Genomic DNA, 22101 nt, shown 5'->3' on the forward strand with positions numbered 1-22101 from the left:
AGAATTTGCAGACAAATTACAGGCTTATGTTTAAATTCTGAGTGTGTTTGTGTTGGGTTGCATCTCATAGGCAGGGATAGTGAGTCTTTAGCATGTGCATATATGTGCTGCATTTGTTTCTGCCTTTCTCCCATTATACTGTCACAGTAACGTAATCACTGACTGGTGCAGTGCAGGGTATGATGACTCTGCCACTCACCCTTATCTGCAACACTCAGGGAGAACTGCAGCGGGAGGAATCAACTGTAACATAACAAACACAAGCGTGCACACACACAGACAGACACACAAACAAACACAAAGACAGATATTGTGAAACCCAGCCAATTGCATTTACATATCCTACACCACACAGAAAAATGTTCTGCTTACTTTCTACGTCAAGTGTGTTTAATTAAACCCCTGATAACAGTAAAGTTTAATTAGCAAGTCAAATTAAGTCAAGGTGAAGGTGAGAGGTGCTTTATTAGCAGCTATGAGCATATTGGATTACTTGGGAAGAATATTTAAAAAGTTGAAATAAAATAACATGCCTCAGAGGGAGAATTTGTAGAGATAATTTTTTTTTTCACTTGTAAATTTTCACTGAAGCTCACAGAAGAGTTGCAGTGTGGGAAAAAAAAAATCCTAAACCAGTGATAAGGTTTGTTATTACCTTTTTGGATTAAGGAGGTTGTTTTCCCTGGCCTGGTTAATAAATGTGAGAGACATTTGCAGAAGGAGAGGTGGCATGTTGGAAGGTATTAACGCAAGAAGGTGGAGGAGTGACTGCCTTTTATGTGATGGCTAAGGTGACCATGCAGCTCTCGTGGGCTGTTTGTCCTTCTCGTGCTCTGAGATGAATTGTTTAACTGGGGGGTGCAGAGCTGATATTCTGCAAATGTCGGGTAGGCAATCATTCATCAACATATGAAGTACCAGCATGCTTTAAAGAAGATGACATGATAAACATAGGTGGTTTGTAAATGTGCTGATAAGTGCATTGACCCACATGGTCCAGAAAAGGTCACATCAAACAGAAAGGAAACTCAGCTTGGCTTTCAAATGTAAAATGTAATATTGAGCAAATTTCTCAGCCTCTCCCTGAGGGTCTGCCCTGATACCTTGTGGTTATTTATGGATGTGGGTTAGTAATTCATGAATTTGTCTTTGACCCCATTGAACTGGTTGTGTCAGTCAGGACAGAGTGTCACCTCATTAGACCAGCACAAGAGAGAAGACCTGACAAACAGACACAATCTATCACCGTCCACTTCCGCCATGTAACCCGACAGGTGTGTCTGTTACGTGTGCGTACTGTATTGAGTGTGTTTGAGAGAATCTCAGGCCGTGTTGCACATCTGTTTTAGTGTTTGGGTACCAGATTGTGTGTGTGCACGTGTGTGTCTGTGTGTGTGTGTATCAGTTGTGTCGATTATCACGTCCATATATCAGACCTGACGCCTGCTAACTGAGCGTGAAGTCAATACTTTCTAAGTTACTGTGAAGTCGATGAAAGAACAGCCTCAGCTCGTCCAATATGGCAGAGCTGGGTGTTTAAAATGGCAAAAAATAATATCACGATAAATTTTTCTCAATTTCCGATATTGATATTTATCACTAAATGTATAAATAATGCTGCTGTTGTATTTTAGCATCCTGACAATGACGAAAGCCTGAAGAAACTAGAAGGTTCTTTGTGTTTTAAATGTAGTATTTTAAACTTTTAACTGTGCAAACATGACTTGTGCTGCAACTAGTGATTAGTTTCAGTTTCGAAAAATTCTAGTCGATCAACAGGAAAATAATTGTCTAATAAAGTAAATTTGCAAGCAAAAATACCAAATATTTGATGCAGCATCTTAAGTGTCACACTTTGTTGTTTTTCCTTTTCTTACAAAGCTTAATGTAAACCCGAGTATCACTACATAGCATCTTATATTCAAAGCTAGCTTCTCATTTTTAGCCGGTGCTGACCGTCGCTTTCGCTGGTTAAAATGACGTACATGTCAGCTGTCACTACTAATGTTAATTCTGTGAGTCAGGCCTAAATTAAACTTGACTGTTGTCAGTTTGTGTGCTCTCTGCATGCTGCTGTCAGTGCTTGTCAAAAGTAGTTTGTGAGGGAAAAACAAATCCAGCAGAGTTGGACGTCTTCTTTCTAGCACCTGGCATCACATCACTGACACTGAGGTTGTTCTCCCCAACTGGACATGAACTGAATCATAACAATAAGTTAAGCTTATAAACTTTATATTTTTGAACCATGACCTCACTTATTTTTTTTTTTTATCAAGAAGCTCATAAAAAGTGAGGTGCATGAGATTAAGTATTTTACAGCCAACGTGTACTAAAACATCTCTACATTATTGCATTGACATTGTAACCTGCTTTGTCAGCAGTTTTCTTGCATGTGGAGGGTAAAATACAGTCACTGTGACTTTATTTTCTGTGGTCCTACTCACCTTTTCAAGAGGCCACTTTGTTTTTGCTTGCTAAACGTGTGTGTGTATAAAGGGAATCACACCACAAAGACAGATGTTGACTAAGACTTAGATACGTTAAGTAGTTTGCAGCAAAACTGCTGACTATGGACAAGTAGATACTACAGAGCAATAACTGTACAGTTCCTCCACAACGATGCATGTAGGCAAAATTGTCCAGAGACTCATGAGATTCTTGAAGGGTTAATGCACATTAGTCCTTGACTCCTCGATGTCAAGCAGGCTTCGTGATCCCTGTGAGGTTTAAACTCATTATTCCCTCATTGAGTTGGACTGAAATGAGCACGGCCTCAACCATTCCCTCTTCTCTCTCTCACAGCTTCGTTGCTCAGTGTGTTGTGCTCTGATCAGACCCGATCAGAGGGAATGTGATAGAGTCAAACTTTAACAACCCTCTGGCTCGCTCATTAAGAGAAAGCTCTGCCTGTCTCACACTCTTTCTCACACACAGACATAAAGTCACAAATACCCATACCGTAAAAGAAATAGCCTCAGTAAAACTACTTGCTGTATCACTGGTAAAAACACTTGACTCTTAACTGGTATATTTTCCTTATTTCAGCGGATAATTGGCCCAATATACATTGTCTAGGCTGTTGGGGAAGTTAGTGGTGTGATTAAATATGCTCAGGTCATTTAACCCTTCTAGCAACGCTAAGTTCACGAGTCACTTAAGAAGTTGAGATACACACACTTGCCATGAGATAACTACATATCCTCTCAGAGAAAGTTTTCAAACTCTAAACTTTTAGGAATGATCCATTTTGTAGAGGAACAGGAACTTACAGCTGTGTGTGTAGTAGAGGATGTAGCAGAGGATGCTTGCTTTCCCACTGTCCTAATTGGAGAGGTGATGCTGTGCCCTGGGCACTGTGCCATCCGTGAGACAGTAGACTACTCTGACTGGTCTCCAACATGTCACGCTGTGCTTCCTGAGAACATCAGTGCCTGCAGGACTGCCCTCAAACCCAAACACACACACACACACACACACACACGTAAAGTCAGACCATGACAAACATCCAAAACTGGCTGAAAAAATACTTACGTCACTGAAAAAACTAGGAAGTCAGAAAAAAAAGAGACAACCAGGTGATTAGAGTTTGTCTGTTGTTTGCTAACAGTCTGTCTCTGTTGCTAGATGTTTGGGTTGAGCAGTTTTGTAACTTTGCCTCAGCTGGAGCTCTCACTGTTTCTGCATATCAAATAGTTCCAGTATTTGAAGCAGAGCGTCCAACCAGCAGCTCAGATAATTATCAAAATAAAAATTAGATCAAAGGCAAAAGGTGTTGAATAATATATAATCAATTCACCTAAAGTTTGCTTGTACAGGCATCATCCCAATGCATCTCCAGGCGTGTATGAAGGCTGTGACCAAACATGTTCGACCTTATGTGGACAATGATTAACAACTTTTAATCATCAGTGGCAACAATACAGAACAGAATTGAGAGTAATAAATGGTATTTAAACTGCAAACCAAAAGGCCATTCTAAATAGTCAAGGTTACCTTTGCTTCACAGGTGATTTTATTTACTGAACGCCACGTAAGAAATGTATTGATTTAAAATACATCCCATTGCCTGTATGGAAATAAGACAAAGTAAAAAAAAGAGTTTGGCAGTTGAGCTGTCGGTACATAGAACGATAAGCTGCTGTCACAGGGAAGAAGTGCAGGAATATTGCAAGATGCAAAACATTTCTCAGTCTCTCTGTCTGATAAGCAGCCATCTCCGTCTGTCTCGGCTCCACCTTCCCTTTGTCTTGCTCAGACTTCATCCTTCTCTACCCAACCCTGTAAATCTCCCTCTATTTCTCTTCTGTCTAAACTGTTGAAGCAAGCCATTGGACACTGATGCAACCTCACAGAAACAGCATGCTTGCTGAACCTCACATCCTCTTCCATCTGCATCATGTTATAAAAACAAGCACTGAAAGCCAGGGATGGAATTCAAGAACCGGTTCCAAATTGTCCAAACCATTGGAATCGTAAGCCTCCAAACTTTTCAGCTCCCTTTACTCATGCTGGCATGTTTTCCTGACAGTTGCACATTGCAAAACAGTGACGTCAAACTCAGGCGTCTACGCTGCTGGAAACTTGCAACAAGAGGGAGCCATGGTGGTGAGTAAGAAGTGGTCCAGAGTGTGTCTTCACTTCATGAAGAAAGACCAAGTCAGTGCTAGGTGTAATGTCTGTAAAATGGGAATTTCAAGTCAGGGTGGAAACACCAACAGTTTGCTGAAACATCTGTCTTCGCAACATGGGCTTAAATTTCAGGAATGCCATGTATTTGACTCTCTATGCACGGGTGCACAGCCTCCCAACCGAGCAGTGCATCCGTCACTGAAGGTAAATATGCTGTTATAATAATTAGCACCACACAGGCAGGCTTAGCATATTTTTTTTCTTTTTTGGTGGCTACAGCGTGCTGTCAGGCTTGTGTGGCTTTTTTCCACAAAAAAATTGATTAGGACTCATTAAGAGAATCTGACCAATAAGCAGAATCAAAAATGGCTTTGGTATCAATAAAATCTTATCAGTTCCCATCCCTCCTGAAAGCCAGTCAGCTACAAAAAGGAAAAAGCGCTTAATTTGTAAGAAGACATCCATACAGACCCTTAACACTGACAGTGATTTCGTTGTGGAATATCTCTTTTTCTAGTATTTATGTGGAAAGTTGTTACGTTTGTCAACCAGTGTCCAGCAGTCTTTATAAAATGCATTGTCTTTGCATTGTTAGTGACATAAAAGGGCTGCACTACCAGAGCTGCTAAAATTCATAAAGCCGGTTTCTCTCCTGCTGTTCTTTGTCAGAGCTAAAATGAAGTCTGTTGGTCCTTTGAAACTCTTTTCAAAGGACAAATAACAGTGATAAATGTACAAACGCATAAATACAGAGGCTTGCCAACTTTTCTCGACTCGAAGAAAAACAATACAAAATCGGACACACAAATTGTACTTCAGTCTTTGATTTAGTGCTTCTAAGAATGTGGGATGCACTTTTAAGTCTTTGGTCCAAGTAACTAAAGCTGCCACGATGTCCAGCTGGCAGCAATAAACAGTATGTGTTGTATTATCAACAGTCTGACTGGCAGTTGCTTGTACTTCTTGCTGCTCATACAGTAATTAAAAACACACTTGTTAAGAATTTGCCTCCCTTTCACAGATTCAGATTAACAGCTAAATGTACTGTAAATAAACCCAATACGAGCAGCTAATTAGCATTTTCCTTTGGCAGTCATCGCGTTTGCTGCAGCGTCTTTTTGTTTTTCTGTTTTCACTCTCTAGAGATGGTGAAACAGATGAAGTGTAACACTGCAATGCCAGACACAAAGTGGCGGTACCTTTTCAGTGACTCATTGATCAGTGCTGCAGACTTTTAGAGACTATAGTAATATCTGAATTTTTCACTTTTGCTTGTTTTTAATATTTATCTCTGTGATTCTCTGCTGCTTGTCACAGATGGTAAAATATTTAGCCTCGTTAGCCCCTGTCCCAGTAATATGCGATATACCTTATCTTAGGGTCATAACTACACACACACACACACACACACACACACACACACACACACACACACACACACACTGGGAGAAGAGAACAAAGGAAAGTAGCCAGTTGTGTAGTGAGCAAGGTCAAGTGGACATTCTATCTAAATAATGACTTTTAATGAGCCACTGCGATGCTAATTACTGTGGATTCAGACAGGGTGATGAGGTAATTGTACCCTGAGGAAATGGGAGTGTTTGTCGCGTGTCACGCCGTGTATGTGTGTGTGTGTGTATGTGTATGTGTGTGTGTGAAATCCTGATAGAGACTAGACCTGATACAGATATAGATATCCTCTGGTCGTTTACCAGTTTCAGTTACAGCATCATGTGCGTTGTGCTGTTCATTGCTCTAGTAGAAAATTAACCTGCCGTTTCTGTGCACATGTAAAGTCAGTGGCAGTCATGTGTGAGTTATAGAAAATTGTGCTGTGTAGAATTTCTTAAAATTGCTTTTAAGGTTAAAATATTAATAACAGCCAGTAGATCATACTGTCAGCTACTTATTCTGACTACTCCCTTACATTTCATCATCATCATCATCATTCATGTAGTGGAGGGTAAATATGCGCCGCATTTGCATGCACGTAAGATAGCATGCATTTGTAATTCACAGTTTTCCCTGTGACACACGTTGTGGAAATTGCCTGTAAAACATTCAGCACATGAATTAACACAAAGCACTGACGGATTAAAGATTAAAACATATATTGTATAATATAGACACAGACTCCTACAAGGAAAATAGTTTTCACCACTAGCAAAAAATAATTCACGCGATTACCCCTCTGTTGCTTATACAAGACAGTCGTCCAATGGAAAATTGCCCCCCCCTAGCAAGTGTTAAGGTCACTATCAACATCACCCTTTATGTGACCTCAAGCTACAGGTCACTAGGACAAGATGTCAGTCCTTGGGAGATCCCTTTTAGGAGTATGATAAGGATGTGTTGGATGTAACACACTGTATCTTAGAGCAATACATTTACAAAAGCACAGGAAGTTGCAGAAAGGCATTAAAATTGAATACATGATAAACTCTCATGCTTCCTGCTAATGTGCTTTCACATACAGTCATACTCAGAGCCCATTCCCAGCACTGTGACTAAGCAGGAAATGCTTACTATGCCTTGTATATCAAATATGCATTTCAGGTACTCAGGCTGTATTCGGCTATATAAGTCTAAGCTGAAAATGAATGCTGATGTACATATTCACACCACACACAGAAAATATAACTGTAGGCCCTTATTTTAGCAAATGCCACAGACAGATCACATCACAAGCTGTCATCTCTGCAGTGAATGTCGTGTTGTTTGATCAGGAAAGCTTTTGACATACACAATGTAATTCTGCAGCTAATAATAGTCTTGCTGCCCCACCTGACTTTGTTTTCCAGTCGCATTATCTTTGATTTACACCTGTTTATCTCTATTGGAAGAGAGCCTCGCATTGATAGTGTGTCTGCCCTGATAGACCCTAATAAATAGTTTGGACCCTTTTGGCCCCCCTTGTTGCCATGTCCTTATCTGGAGCTCCTGACTCTTCCATCTGGTCAACAGCTGATTATTATCGGACCAATTCACCTTCACACGCAGCCAGGTTTAACTTTGACTCTGTGAGTGTGTGAGCATGTGTGTTCAGTTGAAAGGAAACAGACAGACAAAGAGTGTACCTTTGGTCTATATGTACATCATAAAGTACTGTACAGTTCTTACAGCCACATCGCTGACATGTGTTGTGTGTCTGCCGGAGTGTGTATGAGTGAGACAGAAAGAATCGAGAAAGAGAACGAGAGAGCAGGAGCGTAGTTAATTTGATCTCCTCCTCCTCCTCTGTTTCTGTCATGCTCTCCCAGCATGTGTGAGGAAAAGTGGAGTGCTTCAGTGATGCTTGACCTCCTCAATTCCCTCCACTCCTTCATCCTCAGCACCAAGGTCACTGCAGCTCAGCACTTTGCCCCTACCCCAACCAACACCCCCCCCCCCCCAACCCGAGCTTAAATATGTAACTGACATCAGCTTCAATAAATTATTTATCAGCTACAATAAAAATGTATAACTAAAATTTATAACCAATATAAAAATGCTACAAAATTAATTTTCTGTTCTGAAGGATTTGGGGATTTCAATTATGCAAATCTCACCAAAGTTCACCTCCTCGTGAACAAGTGACATTCATCAAGTTAAAACAAGTCATTAATTTACCACAAGCAGAGGAGAGAGTTGCAGAATCTGACCTGGGACAAGTTTAGGGTAAGAATATGAAAGTGTTGCATGGTGCCCACTGACTCAAGTAAAACTACTTGAACAGTGCCGACATCAAGGTTACATATATATCAAGCCTTTAACATTTAACTAGTATACTAACTAGTATCACTCTTCCTACTCTTCATGCTGCATTCCTACTCTTTATCGCATGGACGTTAAGAAAAAGCAGGAATTGCTAAATATTTTTATTTACAACATACAGATGCATTTCACAAGTACCAGGACATGAAAAATCCCTCGACACTCAGCCAAGAATCTCATTGTCTTGCTGCACTGAACTAAAATTACTAGACTATATAAAATCCCCTATGAGTGCAACAGTGTTAACCCAGTATGGATGTGAACATCAAATACTGTTAAAGCTGAAAATGAGGACTTTAATCTCATAGTTATTGTTTCATTTCTAATCCAGTATGCTGGAGTAGAGCCAGAACAATAGAGAACACGTCACTGATCATATACTTAGGGACTGCATTGTATGTAGTTACGATTGTGGGCATAAGAACAGTTGAAGAAGACAGACTTTCCTGCTCACTGTCAGCTCAGTGTCAGCTCTGTGCCCTGATGTTCTCCTATCAAACAAACATTCACAGCCCCAGCTCCGTGTAGTCTGACAGCATGAGCTGCCAGAGCTGGTTGAAAGCTCTACTCTGCAAAGGAAAAAATAAAAGTGAGGCCAGGGATGTTTTTGCTCGTCTGAATCTCCTGATGTTGCTTCAGCCTTTATTCTGCCACTTCTGAAAATAAGAGAGTCAGATCAGTCTGTCTGTGTCTTTTAAGTTTCTGAGAACAAAATTATTAATAAAAATGAGTTAAAAATGATTTGCTATTGACGGAGAGAGATGAAAATAGGCTTACTGTTTAGGAGCAGTAGATAACAGCTCATCAACTAACACACATAATAAGAAAACATATCTGCTCACTCATCAGGCTGGATAACCTTTGAAAAACGCATGAAACGGAAAAACAGGGCTTTCTTTGAAACAACGTCAAACTTTCATTTTGCTGCAGACAGCAAATCCTAAACAAGCAAAGCACTTCAAAGAGAAAACGCTGAAGTTTCTTAAGGCCAAACTACCTGCAAACACACCCAATCTCGTGTGATCTTGAAAAGATTTGAGACATTTATGGATTTAGCTGGCATGCAAGAGAAGATATAGAGGCTCATACCGCTGCTATCAGGGCAAGTGATGGGCAATGCCCAGGAAGGGCTTTTTATCTCTGACTTTCTCTTCTCTAATGGAACCTACAGTACTGGATAGATGCAGAAGGAGAGGGTGGGGTAGAATGGGGGGAGGTGCTGTAACTGAAAGGGGGAGAGGGAGAATGGAAGGAGTTGTAAAGTGGATAGCAAATGAGAAGTCAGTGTTAAAAGACAGAGTAGGGGCTTTCATGGCCCCTCTCTGCTCCTGGTAACTGAGAACCGACGAGCCTCTCAAGACCTGGTGCTCTAAAAAAGAATTACAGGAGAAAAAAATTATAATTTTCAGGTGAGATGGCAAGTGTGAAATATGAAGTTCTGGGAAAAAAAGTCATTTCCTGACACTCTGTTAGACTGCACTTTCAGATCTCATCTATTTTTCTTCTTTCAAATCAGTTTTTGTTGAAATATGCTCCAAAACGTATCTTGATGTGGAGAAGTGCTGACAAAAAAAATCAGTTGTGATGACATTTATATAAGCTAGACACGATAGTGTAGTTGGAATCAGTATTGTGTTGTTAATGTTAAGAATGCCTTTCCAAGGTCAAAATACAATTATTCAATTTAATTAAGTAACCACTTTGCCATAGATGGCAATACACAGTGTGTAAAAGACTGACATACGAAAGTTTGCGAGTCCATTGATGACAATGTGCCTCTATAACTTCTCATAGACCAAGCTGATGTCTTCAGATTTCATGTTTTGTCCAGCAAACAGTCAAGAACCCAGTGATATTCAGTTTACTTTAATACATGTAATTAAAAGCATCATATCATCCCATTTAAGAAGCTGGAACCAGCCAGTGTTTGACCTTTATTCTTAAAAATGCCTGTTGGTCATGTGGGAACTAGAGTACCTGTGATTGGCAGAGAGTGAAGGAGGATGGTTGCTTTTGTTCATGTTAGTTTGGGGAGGGTCGGTTAATCTGCAGCAGAAGTTGAAGTGAGATGTTAGCGTGGAGAACACACTGAAAACCAGACAGTTTTTTTGTGTGTGTGTGTGTGTGTGTGTGTGTGTGTGTGTGTGTGTGTGTGTGTTGGCTATAGCCTCCAGTAGCCTTTGTTCTGTTTATGAATAAAAAGTCAAGGAAACCAGCTAAAGACTCATATTTTCATTACTAATTGCAGTTTGATTCCTCTCAATCTTTGAATAGTGGCTGTTAGGTGTAGTGTAGAATATGGCATACCAGAGGCTGACTGAGTCTCATTAATCTACAAGCTGCAGCCTCCGGTCAGTGACTTTTAGAGACGGAAGTGGACAGAGGTACTAGAGCGCGAATGAATGTTAAAAGGTAGATTGGAGGATAGTGGTGGTGGATGTGAGAGTGTGACAGTGTGCCAGAGCTGTCAGTGGAGCTGAGGCTGAAGCAGACGTGTGGAGATGTCATGTACTGACTGTACTGACTGATGCACAGTATTCTTTCAGGATGCACACACACACACTAACAAAGAGGTAGGCCATCACTCTTCCTATCTTAAAGCTCAGCAGCAAAAAAATGTTTGAATAGACTTTTTTTTGTCTGTCTCTCTGTGTCCATTGTGTGATATCCACACGAAGGAGTGGCTCCCATAATGTGAAGATTCAGTCCATGTCAGTGAAGGAGTGCACAGTATATTCTGACTTTGATAAGGAGCTCTTCAGTATCCCAAAGTTATTATTTTATGAAATGGATCTGAATGTGGAATCCATTAACACGCAGCAGAGGTCAAGCAGTCACAGAGCTGTTGTTGTGGGTTGTAAATACCGATAGAGCTCATTAGTTAAGCCTCGTCTGGGTCAAGAGGCTAGAAGGAACACACACGTACACTCACTGAGGAAGTGCGAGGTCAGAGCTGCCCACTTGGAGAACAGCTACTGCAGCAGAAACTTAGAGGAAAAAGACAAAAGATTACTTGCTGCAGAGCATGAATGAAATACATTTCTGTATCCCTCTCTCCTAAATATTAATTTTATGAATCTACCTCTTTATCTCTACCCATCTCAGTGGCAGGAGGCGAGTAAGTGATAACACGACTGTCATGAAATGTGATATGATGAAATGAAAAACAAATTTGACAAAGCAAGATTTTTTTCAAAAAATAAATGCTAAAATTGATATTTACTGTTAATTAATGTTATTTTTTGGATTTTGTTTGTGTTTCAGTTTGTGAAAAAGTTGGAAAGGGTCTTGGTGCTTTGCGAGGAGCTTGTCCCAACCTCAAAAATGTCAAGTAATTGTGCAAAGCTAAATGTCTGATATCACCTTTCATCTCAACTTTCAGCCTTGCAGCTTAAAGCACATGTTCATTGTAGCTGCTAATAGGAGCCTCTAATAAAAGACGCACAATGCCTCCGCATTAGGCATTCAAGCCAGCAACTTTAAGCTATTGACTTCTGAATGTATTACTTGGATGTTTCTGCATGAAAGACTTTTGTAATACACAAAATATTATGCAAATGAATGTGCCATTTCTCCTGGTGAATAGATATGTATTAGAAGATGCAAGCTTTCTTTTTTTTTTTGTTATGGGAGACGTGACCAAACAGAGTTTATAAAGAACACCGCAGTGTCGTCAAGGACCATAGAAACAACTTCTGTTACAACTTACTTACAACAATTAATTTTGTTAATTTATTGAACATAAAAGATAAAAATAGAGGATGTACTTAGGTCAAATTAGGCAGTGAAGCAAGAAATCCAAAACTGTATTAAACATGTAGACAGGAATAGCAGTCCTTGTTACCACAAATAACCCCTGTAACGCATGGCTGAACCTGAACCGCCCCATCTGCTCACAGTACCGGTGTTGGTCCAGTCTGCCGTTGTACAACATCCCTCCTAAAAGTTCCTCTCCACTGGGAAGTATCCAAACAGTTTAGCAGGAGGGAGGGTGAAATGGAGCAGTTGATGGGAAGGGCTGGTTGATGCAAAAAATTCAGGGGCAGATTTTTTGATCAGTATGGTCTTTACAAAGTTTCTGAGAAAATGCAGGAAAAAAGTGTTTGAAATGCTCAGCCAGCATTACTCATATTTGTTTTAATAAATTAGCTAAATGTTTCACCAGAGAAGGCAGTTGTGTAATGAAGTTCCTTCGCCCCAAAGTTAAAAATGAACTAGTTTGAGAGAGTAAATCCACTGGGAAGGCAATTTGTTCTTGTGTGTGTGTTACACTCCCAGTGTAATTTAAAGAGTGGACATTATTTTAGAAGCTCTTGTATTATTCAGAGAGCTGACAGAGAACGAGGGAGACACAGTAAGCAGTGGACCCTTTTCTGTCTGTCTTCACTCTGACCTGTTTGGCTGGTGAACCAAGTTATGTTTCGGCTGCAGAAACAATCTGTTCAATGTGTTGGACAGTGTCAGTTCAGAATGGTTCAGTGACTTTCTGTCTGTCTAAATGATTGCAGCATGCGTGTCAGGTCCCTATTAAAGCTTGTCAGGGAAAGTATTAGAAGTGTCTGCTGTGTCTGTGTCAGTTCTCCACAGAGCTGTGTTCATGGCCTGAAAAAGCAGAGGCAGTCTGCAGGTTCAGCTCACAGATGCTGTGAGATGGCCCTTTGACAAACTTTGTGATATCCTAAGTCGCTTGCATTGTCAGCCATCTGTGGCCAAACTAAAAAAAAGGAAAAAAAAAAAAGGTTTTTACCCATTACAATAATCTGAAAAGTCCATTACTTCATGCATGTCCAGCAAAATGCAACACCTGTCCTCAGATTAGACCAGTGATCCGAGCACCGAACAGACAGCCGACAAGAGATGTCAAACGGGGGACTTTCACACATCTTAAAATACACCGAGCAGGCTCCGCAGAGCGGAGTCATTCTGCTTTCACTGATAATGCTGAGTCAGCATATCTCGAAACACAAGCTGTCAGTGTCTATCCTTGTCTCTGTCTCGGAGTCTCTGCTCTCACCTCCGCACCGTTCTCTCTCTCCACGGCCTGATGGGAAGCGCAGCGAGTTTATCCTCCATATATCTACTTGACTGTGACTCACTCACCCCTCCATCTTTCCATCCCTCCTCCCGTCTGTCCTTCTCTAATCATCCTCTCCCTCCTCTGTGCAGCTTGTGTGAGGCTGCTGTTAAGTTGTAACAGCGCTGAAACAAAGTCTTGACAAAACTGCACCCAAGGTAGAACTGCTGAGGCTGTCACAACTACCTGAACAGACAGACACATACACAGATTGACTGACTTATCCGACCTGAGCAACTTCATCATCTTCCTAGAGTAACTTCATACACAGGTATCCTCAGGGCTGGTTCCTCTCCCGTTTTAGTAATTGAGTTGTTTGATCTCGAATGGGCTTTCTGTAAACAAAGAGCCTGTGTGGAGAAAAAGCGCCTCGCTTCCTCCTGGCACTCGGGAGTCTCTGGGGTCTTTGAAGTGCTGCCCTGGCCTCAACACTCACCAGACAGGAGGATGCTTTTTGGAAAAGGCCAGGCCACCTGTGCTGTCCCGGGGGGTGACAAGGACAGCAGCCACAAAGGAGGTGTTTGTGTGTGCTTGGGTGTAAAGTGAAGACATGCTTTTTTTTTGTTTTTCTTTCTTCCTTTCAAGTCAGTGGTGTGAAAATACTGGAACAGTGAGGGGAAGTAAGTGAACCGGTCAGGGAAAGGAAGCCGAGGATGTGGCATGGTTTCAGAGGAGGAAGAATAAAAGAGATGACTCCATGAATGATGCATAGCTTTCTCTCTTCATTATACTCTTCCGAGCAATTTGATTACGCAGGTAAACATACGAGGCTGTATAACTGAGAGATGAAATGGGATGGGGGTGGGGGGACGTGAGAGGAAGGGAGGTGGGTGTGCCGCTTTATGTATGAAAACAGATTTGACTTCTTGGTAAGATGACAAGGGAAGAATGTTTTTGCTGTGTGGAGGGTTGTTTTGCTATTTTGTTGGGATCTGAAAACCGGGAACCCACCATATTTGAGGGGTCTGACAGCTTTGTGGGGACAAAAATGCTGGACCCCACAAGTTTAAATGGCTGTATGAGGGTTGAGACTTGGTTTTAGGGTTCGGCATTTTGATGGTTAAGGTTAGGGTAAGGGGCTAGGGAATACGGAATACATTATGTGAATGATAGGTCTTCACAAATATAGTAAAACAAGGATCTGTGTGTGTGTGTGTGTGTGTGCGCACTGCAGATAAGCAGGAGAGACGGAGGGGAAACTGAATTAAAAATCAAGCGATGACAATGTGAGAGGCTCAGCGGGAGGTTTTACACACTAAAAAGTTGACAGTAGTTTTGAAATACCACTACTCTCGTTGTTGCTGCTGTCAGCATGTTTATACTTCACCACCTTGGCCTCATTCAAAAGGAAATGAAAGGGCTTTTATGTTGCTGATAAAGGGCAGCCTCTAAGCCTCTCCTGGCTCTCCAGTCTCCCCCTGCCAGCCGCCAGTGGCTGCAGTGACTCAGGTTTGATGCTGTGTTGAAGTAACAGGGCATCAGGAGTGAAGAGGGACTGGTGAATAAGAGCTGCATTGTGCCAGGCCCTCTGTCTCCTGCTTTTCAGGCTTCTGTAAGTGCCGTAGTTTGTGAGGAGAAACATAAGTCATTTCCAGATAGTCGATATTTGTCATGTCATATGTGTGCGAGAGAGCGCTGAGAAGCATGTGTAGATGTGTGTGTGTGTGTGTATGTCTCATGTATTGCCGTCCTCTCCCACCCTGCATGTCTGTTGTCAGCTGTGGGCGATGTGTCTGTTGTGGCTCTCGGTAATAAAGCCATTAATCACGTTCACTGTTTGCCACAAACTTGCCACGCTGCACTCGCTGCAAGATGTCTCACTCTGTCTGTCCCAGGACGCAACAGCAGATGTAGCTCATTGGAGTGGAATGGGAGACATCCCAGCCTTGTGTTCGGTGTGTGTGTGTGTGTGGGTTTGTTTGTGTGCGTGTGTGTGTGTGCTTTACAGAATATTTTGTATGATCATATTTGAACATTATGGGAGATGATAGTAATGGAAAAGGCCCTGCTCAGACAGAGAACTCCTCTGGTTGTTTAACACTTGTTTAACTGTCTGAGCACTGATGTACAGTACACTTCCCAATCCTTGTTTTCAGCCCGAATCTAAGCTGTATTATAACTGATAAGAAAATTCAATTATTTTTCACCAAAAATTCCAAACATTCTGTGGATTCAGCGTTTCAATATACAGATTTGCTGCTTTTTTCTAAATTATGTTAATTTAAATGTTTCTGTGTTTTGAAATGGATGGACATAAATGTTTTGCAGAGTTTTTTCCATTTGCAGAATTGTGTGTTTTTTCACTCTGCTGACTTATAATTATTATTATCATTATTGTTGTTGTTGTTATTTTTGCATTTCTGCTTTGATTCAATAGTTGACGGTAGAAACAGGACAGGATATGTGGGAGCAAAGAGAGAAATCCAGGGGGAGGGAAGCCTCGGCTGTTGCCACAGTCTCACGGCATGTGCTTTAGAGCACTGGGGCACAAGGACAGCCCATTTCTTTCTGTCTAATAGATTAAATTGTTAATTGGTCAAACAGAAAAACATTAATTCATCAATTATAAAAATGATGTGTTGCAGCCCTATAAGTGATGCTTCATTAAAGAGAAGAGAGCCATAATATTCACATTTGAAAAGATTTTTCTTATTTCACTGCGCTGACAACGTTTGTCCCTCGTGTATGTAGGAATTCAAGGAGACGCACTCACATGTAAATGTACAGAGGCACATGTTTTTGACTCAGATAGGTTCAGCCTATGTAGTCAAAGTGTGAAAGATAACCAGCACATGGAAAAGCCAGGTGCTTTGCAATATGCAGCATCACATTTGAATCCCCACCCTAACTAATGTGCTCTTATTTAGTCATCAATCCCCTTTAGCTGGTATCAGCTGGTTTCCACAGCTCCGTGGTCATACATAATCAATGAGAGATCGTCGATCATCTCACATTATGGTCCATCGAGAAGATGGCTGATGGTGATGGGATTGTTGATGGCCTAATGCTTTTTCTCATAAGTTTTCTGTGGCAGCTTCTGAACCAAGGGTTGTGTCAGTGAAAAGATAGCTTTAAAGCAAAGGTAATAAACTTTCTAAATGTATAGCCTGGCCTCACCAAAGGCCAGGTTATTCCAGAGTAATAGAAATGTAAAAGCTTTCGAGTATCTCATTTATCTTTGTTCCATTCACTTATGCATGCGCACAGTATTGATTAAGGAGTGCTGTCTTTGCAGAATTTCTATGCATCCTTTAATGAAACACTCATTCTCATGAACTCATGAAACGCTCTTTCCTCCTGCCTCTTCTTTTACCCGCTATATCGCCCTCGTCGCTTTCAATCTCTGTCTTTCACTGTTCCTGCGCATAAGCATGAGCGCGTCCTCACCTTTCAGCACCACAAACACAGACACACACAGTCCCCCCCACAGTCAGACTCTTACTTAGCTTCTTTATTCCGTCGTCCTTTCAGGCTCTTTGGTCTGCTTTCTCTCCTTTAAATCACCCCACATTTGTTTGTATTCAGTCTATATTTGAATGTAAACAATACTGATGACAGGTACTGAGTTCTGAGTGCTTTGTTTTTGTCCCCCCTCTCCAGACTTGGACTTCAACTACTTCTGGAAGTGGAGTGCATTTGAGGACTACCTGCTCTTCTGTTTCGGCTTCACCGTGCTGTGTGCAGTGGTCTCCCTTCTGCTGCTGGACTCGGCCGTGTTTGTGGAGATGCTGGGCTCCCTGGCCGTGATGTTTGAGGCCATGTTGGGCCTCCCGCAGCTACTCCAAAACATCCAGAATCACTCCACCAAAGGCATGAGGTACAGCACGGTCAACCAGAGCTTTACAGAAAGCTCATAACTCACTGCGCTGACGCTGGCATACATGCTGTGGCATACATGCAGTGCGACACTCTCACACTGCCTTAAAAGTTCTCTATACTCTCATTAACCTTAATACCCAGGGTGTGCAAGTAATTTATATGCTCATGAACAAAATATGCTAATAAGGTAATTTATAATCATTAGAATCTGCATAAAAAAACAGTAAGTCAAGGATTGGATAAACCCAAAGGCCGAGCCTTAAACATTTTTCTAACCATTATCTATTTAATTGACAGGGTTAATGCATTTACAGTGGTGAATACTGACACACTGAAGTTTAAACTGCTTAAATGGCAGAAAAATAAATGGGAAAGAAAGTGATGAAGCGAAGGTGATGATATTACTGTTTCATTTCAACCTATCTGCCCTCCAAAATCAGTTAAAAGAATTGACAGATACCCTCCAAAAACTGTTCTCGATGGACTTATTACACGCTGCATTTGAAGGTAATTCCTGAGATTTAGATTGTATCCACATTAAATTCAAGGTCACCCCGAATGGAGAGAGGGAGTAGAGGGTGAAGGAGCAGTGCAAGCACAGTGCATAGCTTGCATTATGAAGGTTTTTACTGTTAATGTTACAGCACAGTGTGCAAAGGTCAATGTATATACTGATTGGCCTCTCAGGTAGAGGACTGCAAGATCAATTACTCCCCTAATGGCACAGAACCTCATACTAATTATGATCATTATTTCCTCATTATGTCTCTTGTCTGTCATCAGTGCAAAAACCGTGGATTACACTGTGTGTGTATGTGTGTGTATATGCTTACAAACAGTAGGTACAAGATCTGCTGGTCACTCATCTCTACAAAAAGCCTGTGGGGACAAAACAAAATATTTCACTTTTTCTCCTGCTGACACAACTACAAAGCTCCCATCATTTGATGTCAGTAGTTGATGGGAAATACAGAAGTCAGAATCATTCATACCAGGAGAATGTTATGAGATGAAAATCTAAAAGTAGGATGCTGGACTGATGTTAGTTGGAATTCGGCATTCTCCCTGTGACTGAGAGTGATTTTGCTTTCAGTTAAAAAATAAATATATTTAAAATTTTTACAGCTGCAACTAACAATTCACTTCACTATTGATTAATTTGCTGATTGCTTTATCCATTAATCTAGCTATTACTTGGTTAATTAAATGTCAGAAAATGGTGAAAAATGCAGTTTCCTAAAGCTCGGGCTGGTGTTGTCAGAGCCTAAAGGACGCAAATGCTCACAAGTTGCTCTCTTGCTTGAACAAGGCTGAGTGCCCTATTTTGAACTGTGCAAGCCCAATGACAGATGCAAGACAGTAGATCTTGGTTGCTTGGACTGTGTGGGCTTCTCCAAATGCACCCGCTCAGGTCACGAGCGCAAAAGAGCTGGCAGAGGTAGAATATAAATCTGAGACACTGGTGATTAATAGACTCAGTCTTATCCAGTCACATCACTGATCTCGTCGCTGTGACACAGGTGAAGCCATCACAGTGATGCATAAGGACAACAAAGACACTTCTCCACACGATCTGAACACACAGCACCACAGGCCTGCTGCCTCTGGCTGCAGGCCTGTGGTGTAAGTAGTTGAAGTAGTACAATGATGACAGAAATAAGTAATAAAGAATGTTGATTAATCTGTTTACATCAACCTGACACTATTTCAGTTTTATTTCAGCTGTATCTCAAGTCATAGATGTTCACATCATACAGTAAAATATGACACCACAGCATTTTCACCATTATACATTTCAAGGAAACATTAAATGCTACTTCAGCTAAAAAGGAAGTTGGAAAAGAGGTACAGGATTGACGAGCCACTGTAATACGACATCTTCCATTTAAACAACAGGATTCCAGCTCAGTACAGACCAATCTGATGTGTCTAGTATTGTATGGAGTTATTTTATTGTGACCTGGTGTCATTTGCACATGTTTTAATGAAGGTAAACAGAGGATGTTTGTGTCTAATGACGGCGCTTCCAGTCAAAGTGTGCACATTTATCAGATTGCTGCCTTCAGATGGCTGCAGGGATTTAATGAACTGATGGCAAAGCTTTTCATACCATGGTTTACCATGTTAATATATCTGTACCAAATGTCATGGTCATCCATCCAAAAGTCGTTGAGACATTTTATTCAAAACCATAAATGTCAACCTCATGATAACGCTGATCTTTGTCTGGGAACCATGAATGTATGTAGATGATTTTGAGCCAATCTATGCACAAGTTGTTGAGATATTTTGTTCTGGACCGAAGTGGTGGATCAACTGACTGTCATGAGCATGGTTTACATAAATTACTTAAATGACTAATCAATTATCAAAATACTGATACAGATAATACTGATTTTTTTTTCCAATCAGCTAATCGATGAGTCTACTCGTTTCAGCTTTAATGTTTTCCTGTACAGATTGTCAATCCCTCCTCTGCTGTTTTTCCTTAGCAGTGTCGTTCTGTCCTAGTTCTCTGTACTATATTTGTTTTTTGTTGATTCCCAAAAGCACGAGAAAAACATAGAAATAGTGTACAGTAAGGAGTAAAAATAAAAACAGGAGGTGAGAAGGGCCTTGATTCATGATGGTGCTGTTCATGTTTTTCCCTTGAGAGACAATCCTTTTCACTGCAGACAGGTGTCATCTGTTTGTGCTTTCTCCACATTGTGCAGAGTTCAGGGTATATCTATCCTTCTTCCTCAAGTCCCCCCTGCGTGTTTTCTGTGGATTAACTGTCACTCAGTGCTGTCACAGGAGCTTTTACAGTGAAACACATGCAGAGGAAAATCCAGTCAAGCCTGTGCATATTTCACCATGTATCACACATACATCCATAAACACGAGGGATATGCTCTAAAGATATTTTAGTCTTCAAATAAGGCAGCAGTGTTCTGCAAAATGCTGCTCTGTGGTTTACTGTTTGAATAGCACGACGTTCTTTCACAGTAATTTGCCCCATTTCACATGAAGTGTCCTCGGGGTGTACATCTGGGCTTGCACTTCCTTTAAGCACCCTTTCAGCTCAGAGTGAATATAAGAGCAAAGATTAAATACGCAATAACACTACATTAGGTCTCTCGGATGACTGATGGATAAGGTAGGAACATCATTTCGCTAAACTGAGATCTATGGCACATGTCCTTTGTAGTTAGTAATGTGACAATATTATGTCATTCTCCATAAATAAAAAACACAGATGTTAGAGAGTACTTCACAATACTGAAAGAGAACAAGAAAATTCTGTAATCTTAACATGAATATTTTCTAACCTCACTATTGATCTCAGCGGCCTAATTGGACAAATGACACTGCCGGCTACAAAATGCACATTCAGCACTTCTGCCCATGCATGTCTGCCATGTTTCAGATCTTTTGACCCTGCTCAAGTGAATTCAATGATTCTCCCATTTGTTCAGTTAAGCTGGAACAAACCCATTTCCCAGAATGTAATGACGGCACGTTGTTGGCACTTCCGTCCTCTCATGTTATCCCACGTGAAACAGTTACTTGTTGTTGTACAGTCAGATTCCCCTGAGTCCTATTACCGAGGTGTGATGGTGAGCGTATGGATCTGTTTCATCAAGGACCGCTCACCTTTTCCAGGTCACCGCTCACCCAAATGATCGGCTCCAAACAGATGCATGTTGTGGAAAAGCAGAGACACACACACACACACACACACACACACACACACACACACACACACACACACACACACACAGGTGTAATTATGTGGCTTGGTCACTATTGACACTTTGCATACGTGCATGTGTGTTCGCACACATCCTGCTACTACACTTATCCTGCTACTCCAGGGACATTGAGGAAGGGGCAGGCTAGTGATGGAAAGATACAATAAAAGAGACAGGAGGATAAGTGGTGGTGGTGGTGGTGGTGGTGTGGTTCAGCTAGACTGGATTAGGCGTAGAAAAACAAAGAAAGGGATGTGGTAAAAAAAAACAAAAAACGTTGGGAATGTAGACTCACGACCGACAAGGAAGGAGCACCCTTTAATTCTGCTGCTGTTTCTTTACAGATGATTTAACACCTAATCTTTTTGGTGCACTTCAAACCAAATGGGCTGGTTTGCCCATTTGGCACAGTTCATTTAGACTGGTGTAAATGCTGTCATTCTAATTCTGGTGTAGACCCAACAAACAACCTTATATGATGTGAAAAGCTGTGTCTCAACCAAACGAACTGTGGTCTGCGTTGTTTGAAGTGTGAAAATGAATTAACTGTGCATCTCCAGTTTGTCCTGTTTATACCGCCCTGTCATTAGTTATGGTATATAAGGTTAGAGATCCAGGCTTGTGACGACAAAGTTGCCAGTTTGACCCTCTGACTTACAGGACAAATTTGGGTGGGTACAGTGAGAGACCTCAGCTTGTCCCTCCCCTGTTACCAGCACCGAAGGCTCAACAGCCGCTGTACCACAACTGCTCCGCTGAAGCTCCTCGGTGGCCCTCAGATCATACTGTGGTTGACCTGGATAGGTTCTAGGTGTGATTATCTAAGTGTGGTCAGGGCATTTAAGAGATCATTACTTTCAGTGAAATGTCACTGAATAAATTAAAGGATGAAAATACTAATGATCGTCACAATGAATAATTTCTCTGTGAACTCTGTGGGCCCATGAGAAGATAAAAGCATAGGCACACTAAAGAGCAGCTCGAGTTGCTGTCATTCTGTGGGGTGAACTTGGCTTGGGTTTGTTCCCCCCCTGGGGGCCTGTAGCACTGATATCTCAGGATCACAGACAGCAACATAAAACTGATAAGAAC

The 22101-nt window shown here is 41.3% G+C and overlaps 1 protein-coding gene across 2 annotated transcripts in view; it reads left to right on the top strand.

Annotated features, from left to right (window-relative positions):
* Positions 1-22101, top strand: part of si:dkey-246g23.2 (solute carrier family 66 member 2) — a 48627-nt gene that overhangs the window by 10163 nt on the left and 16363 nt on the right. For both annotated transcript variants that reach the window (XM_041038727.1, XM_041038726.1), the window contains exon 4: positions 17057-17273. In XM_041038727.1, coding sequence (XP_040894661.1) covers positions 17057-17273 — 217 coding nt within the window. The remainder of the gene's footprint in view (positions 1-17056; positions 17274-22101) is intronic.

Source organism: Toxotes jaculatrix, chromosome 5 (genome assembly GCF_017976425.1).
Source record: "Toxotes jaculatrix isolate fToxJac2 chromosome 5, fToxJac2.pri, whole genome shotgun sequence".
Lineage (NCBI taxonomy): Eukaryota > Metazoa > Chordata > Actinopteri > Toxotidae > Toxotes > Toxotes jaculatrix.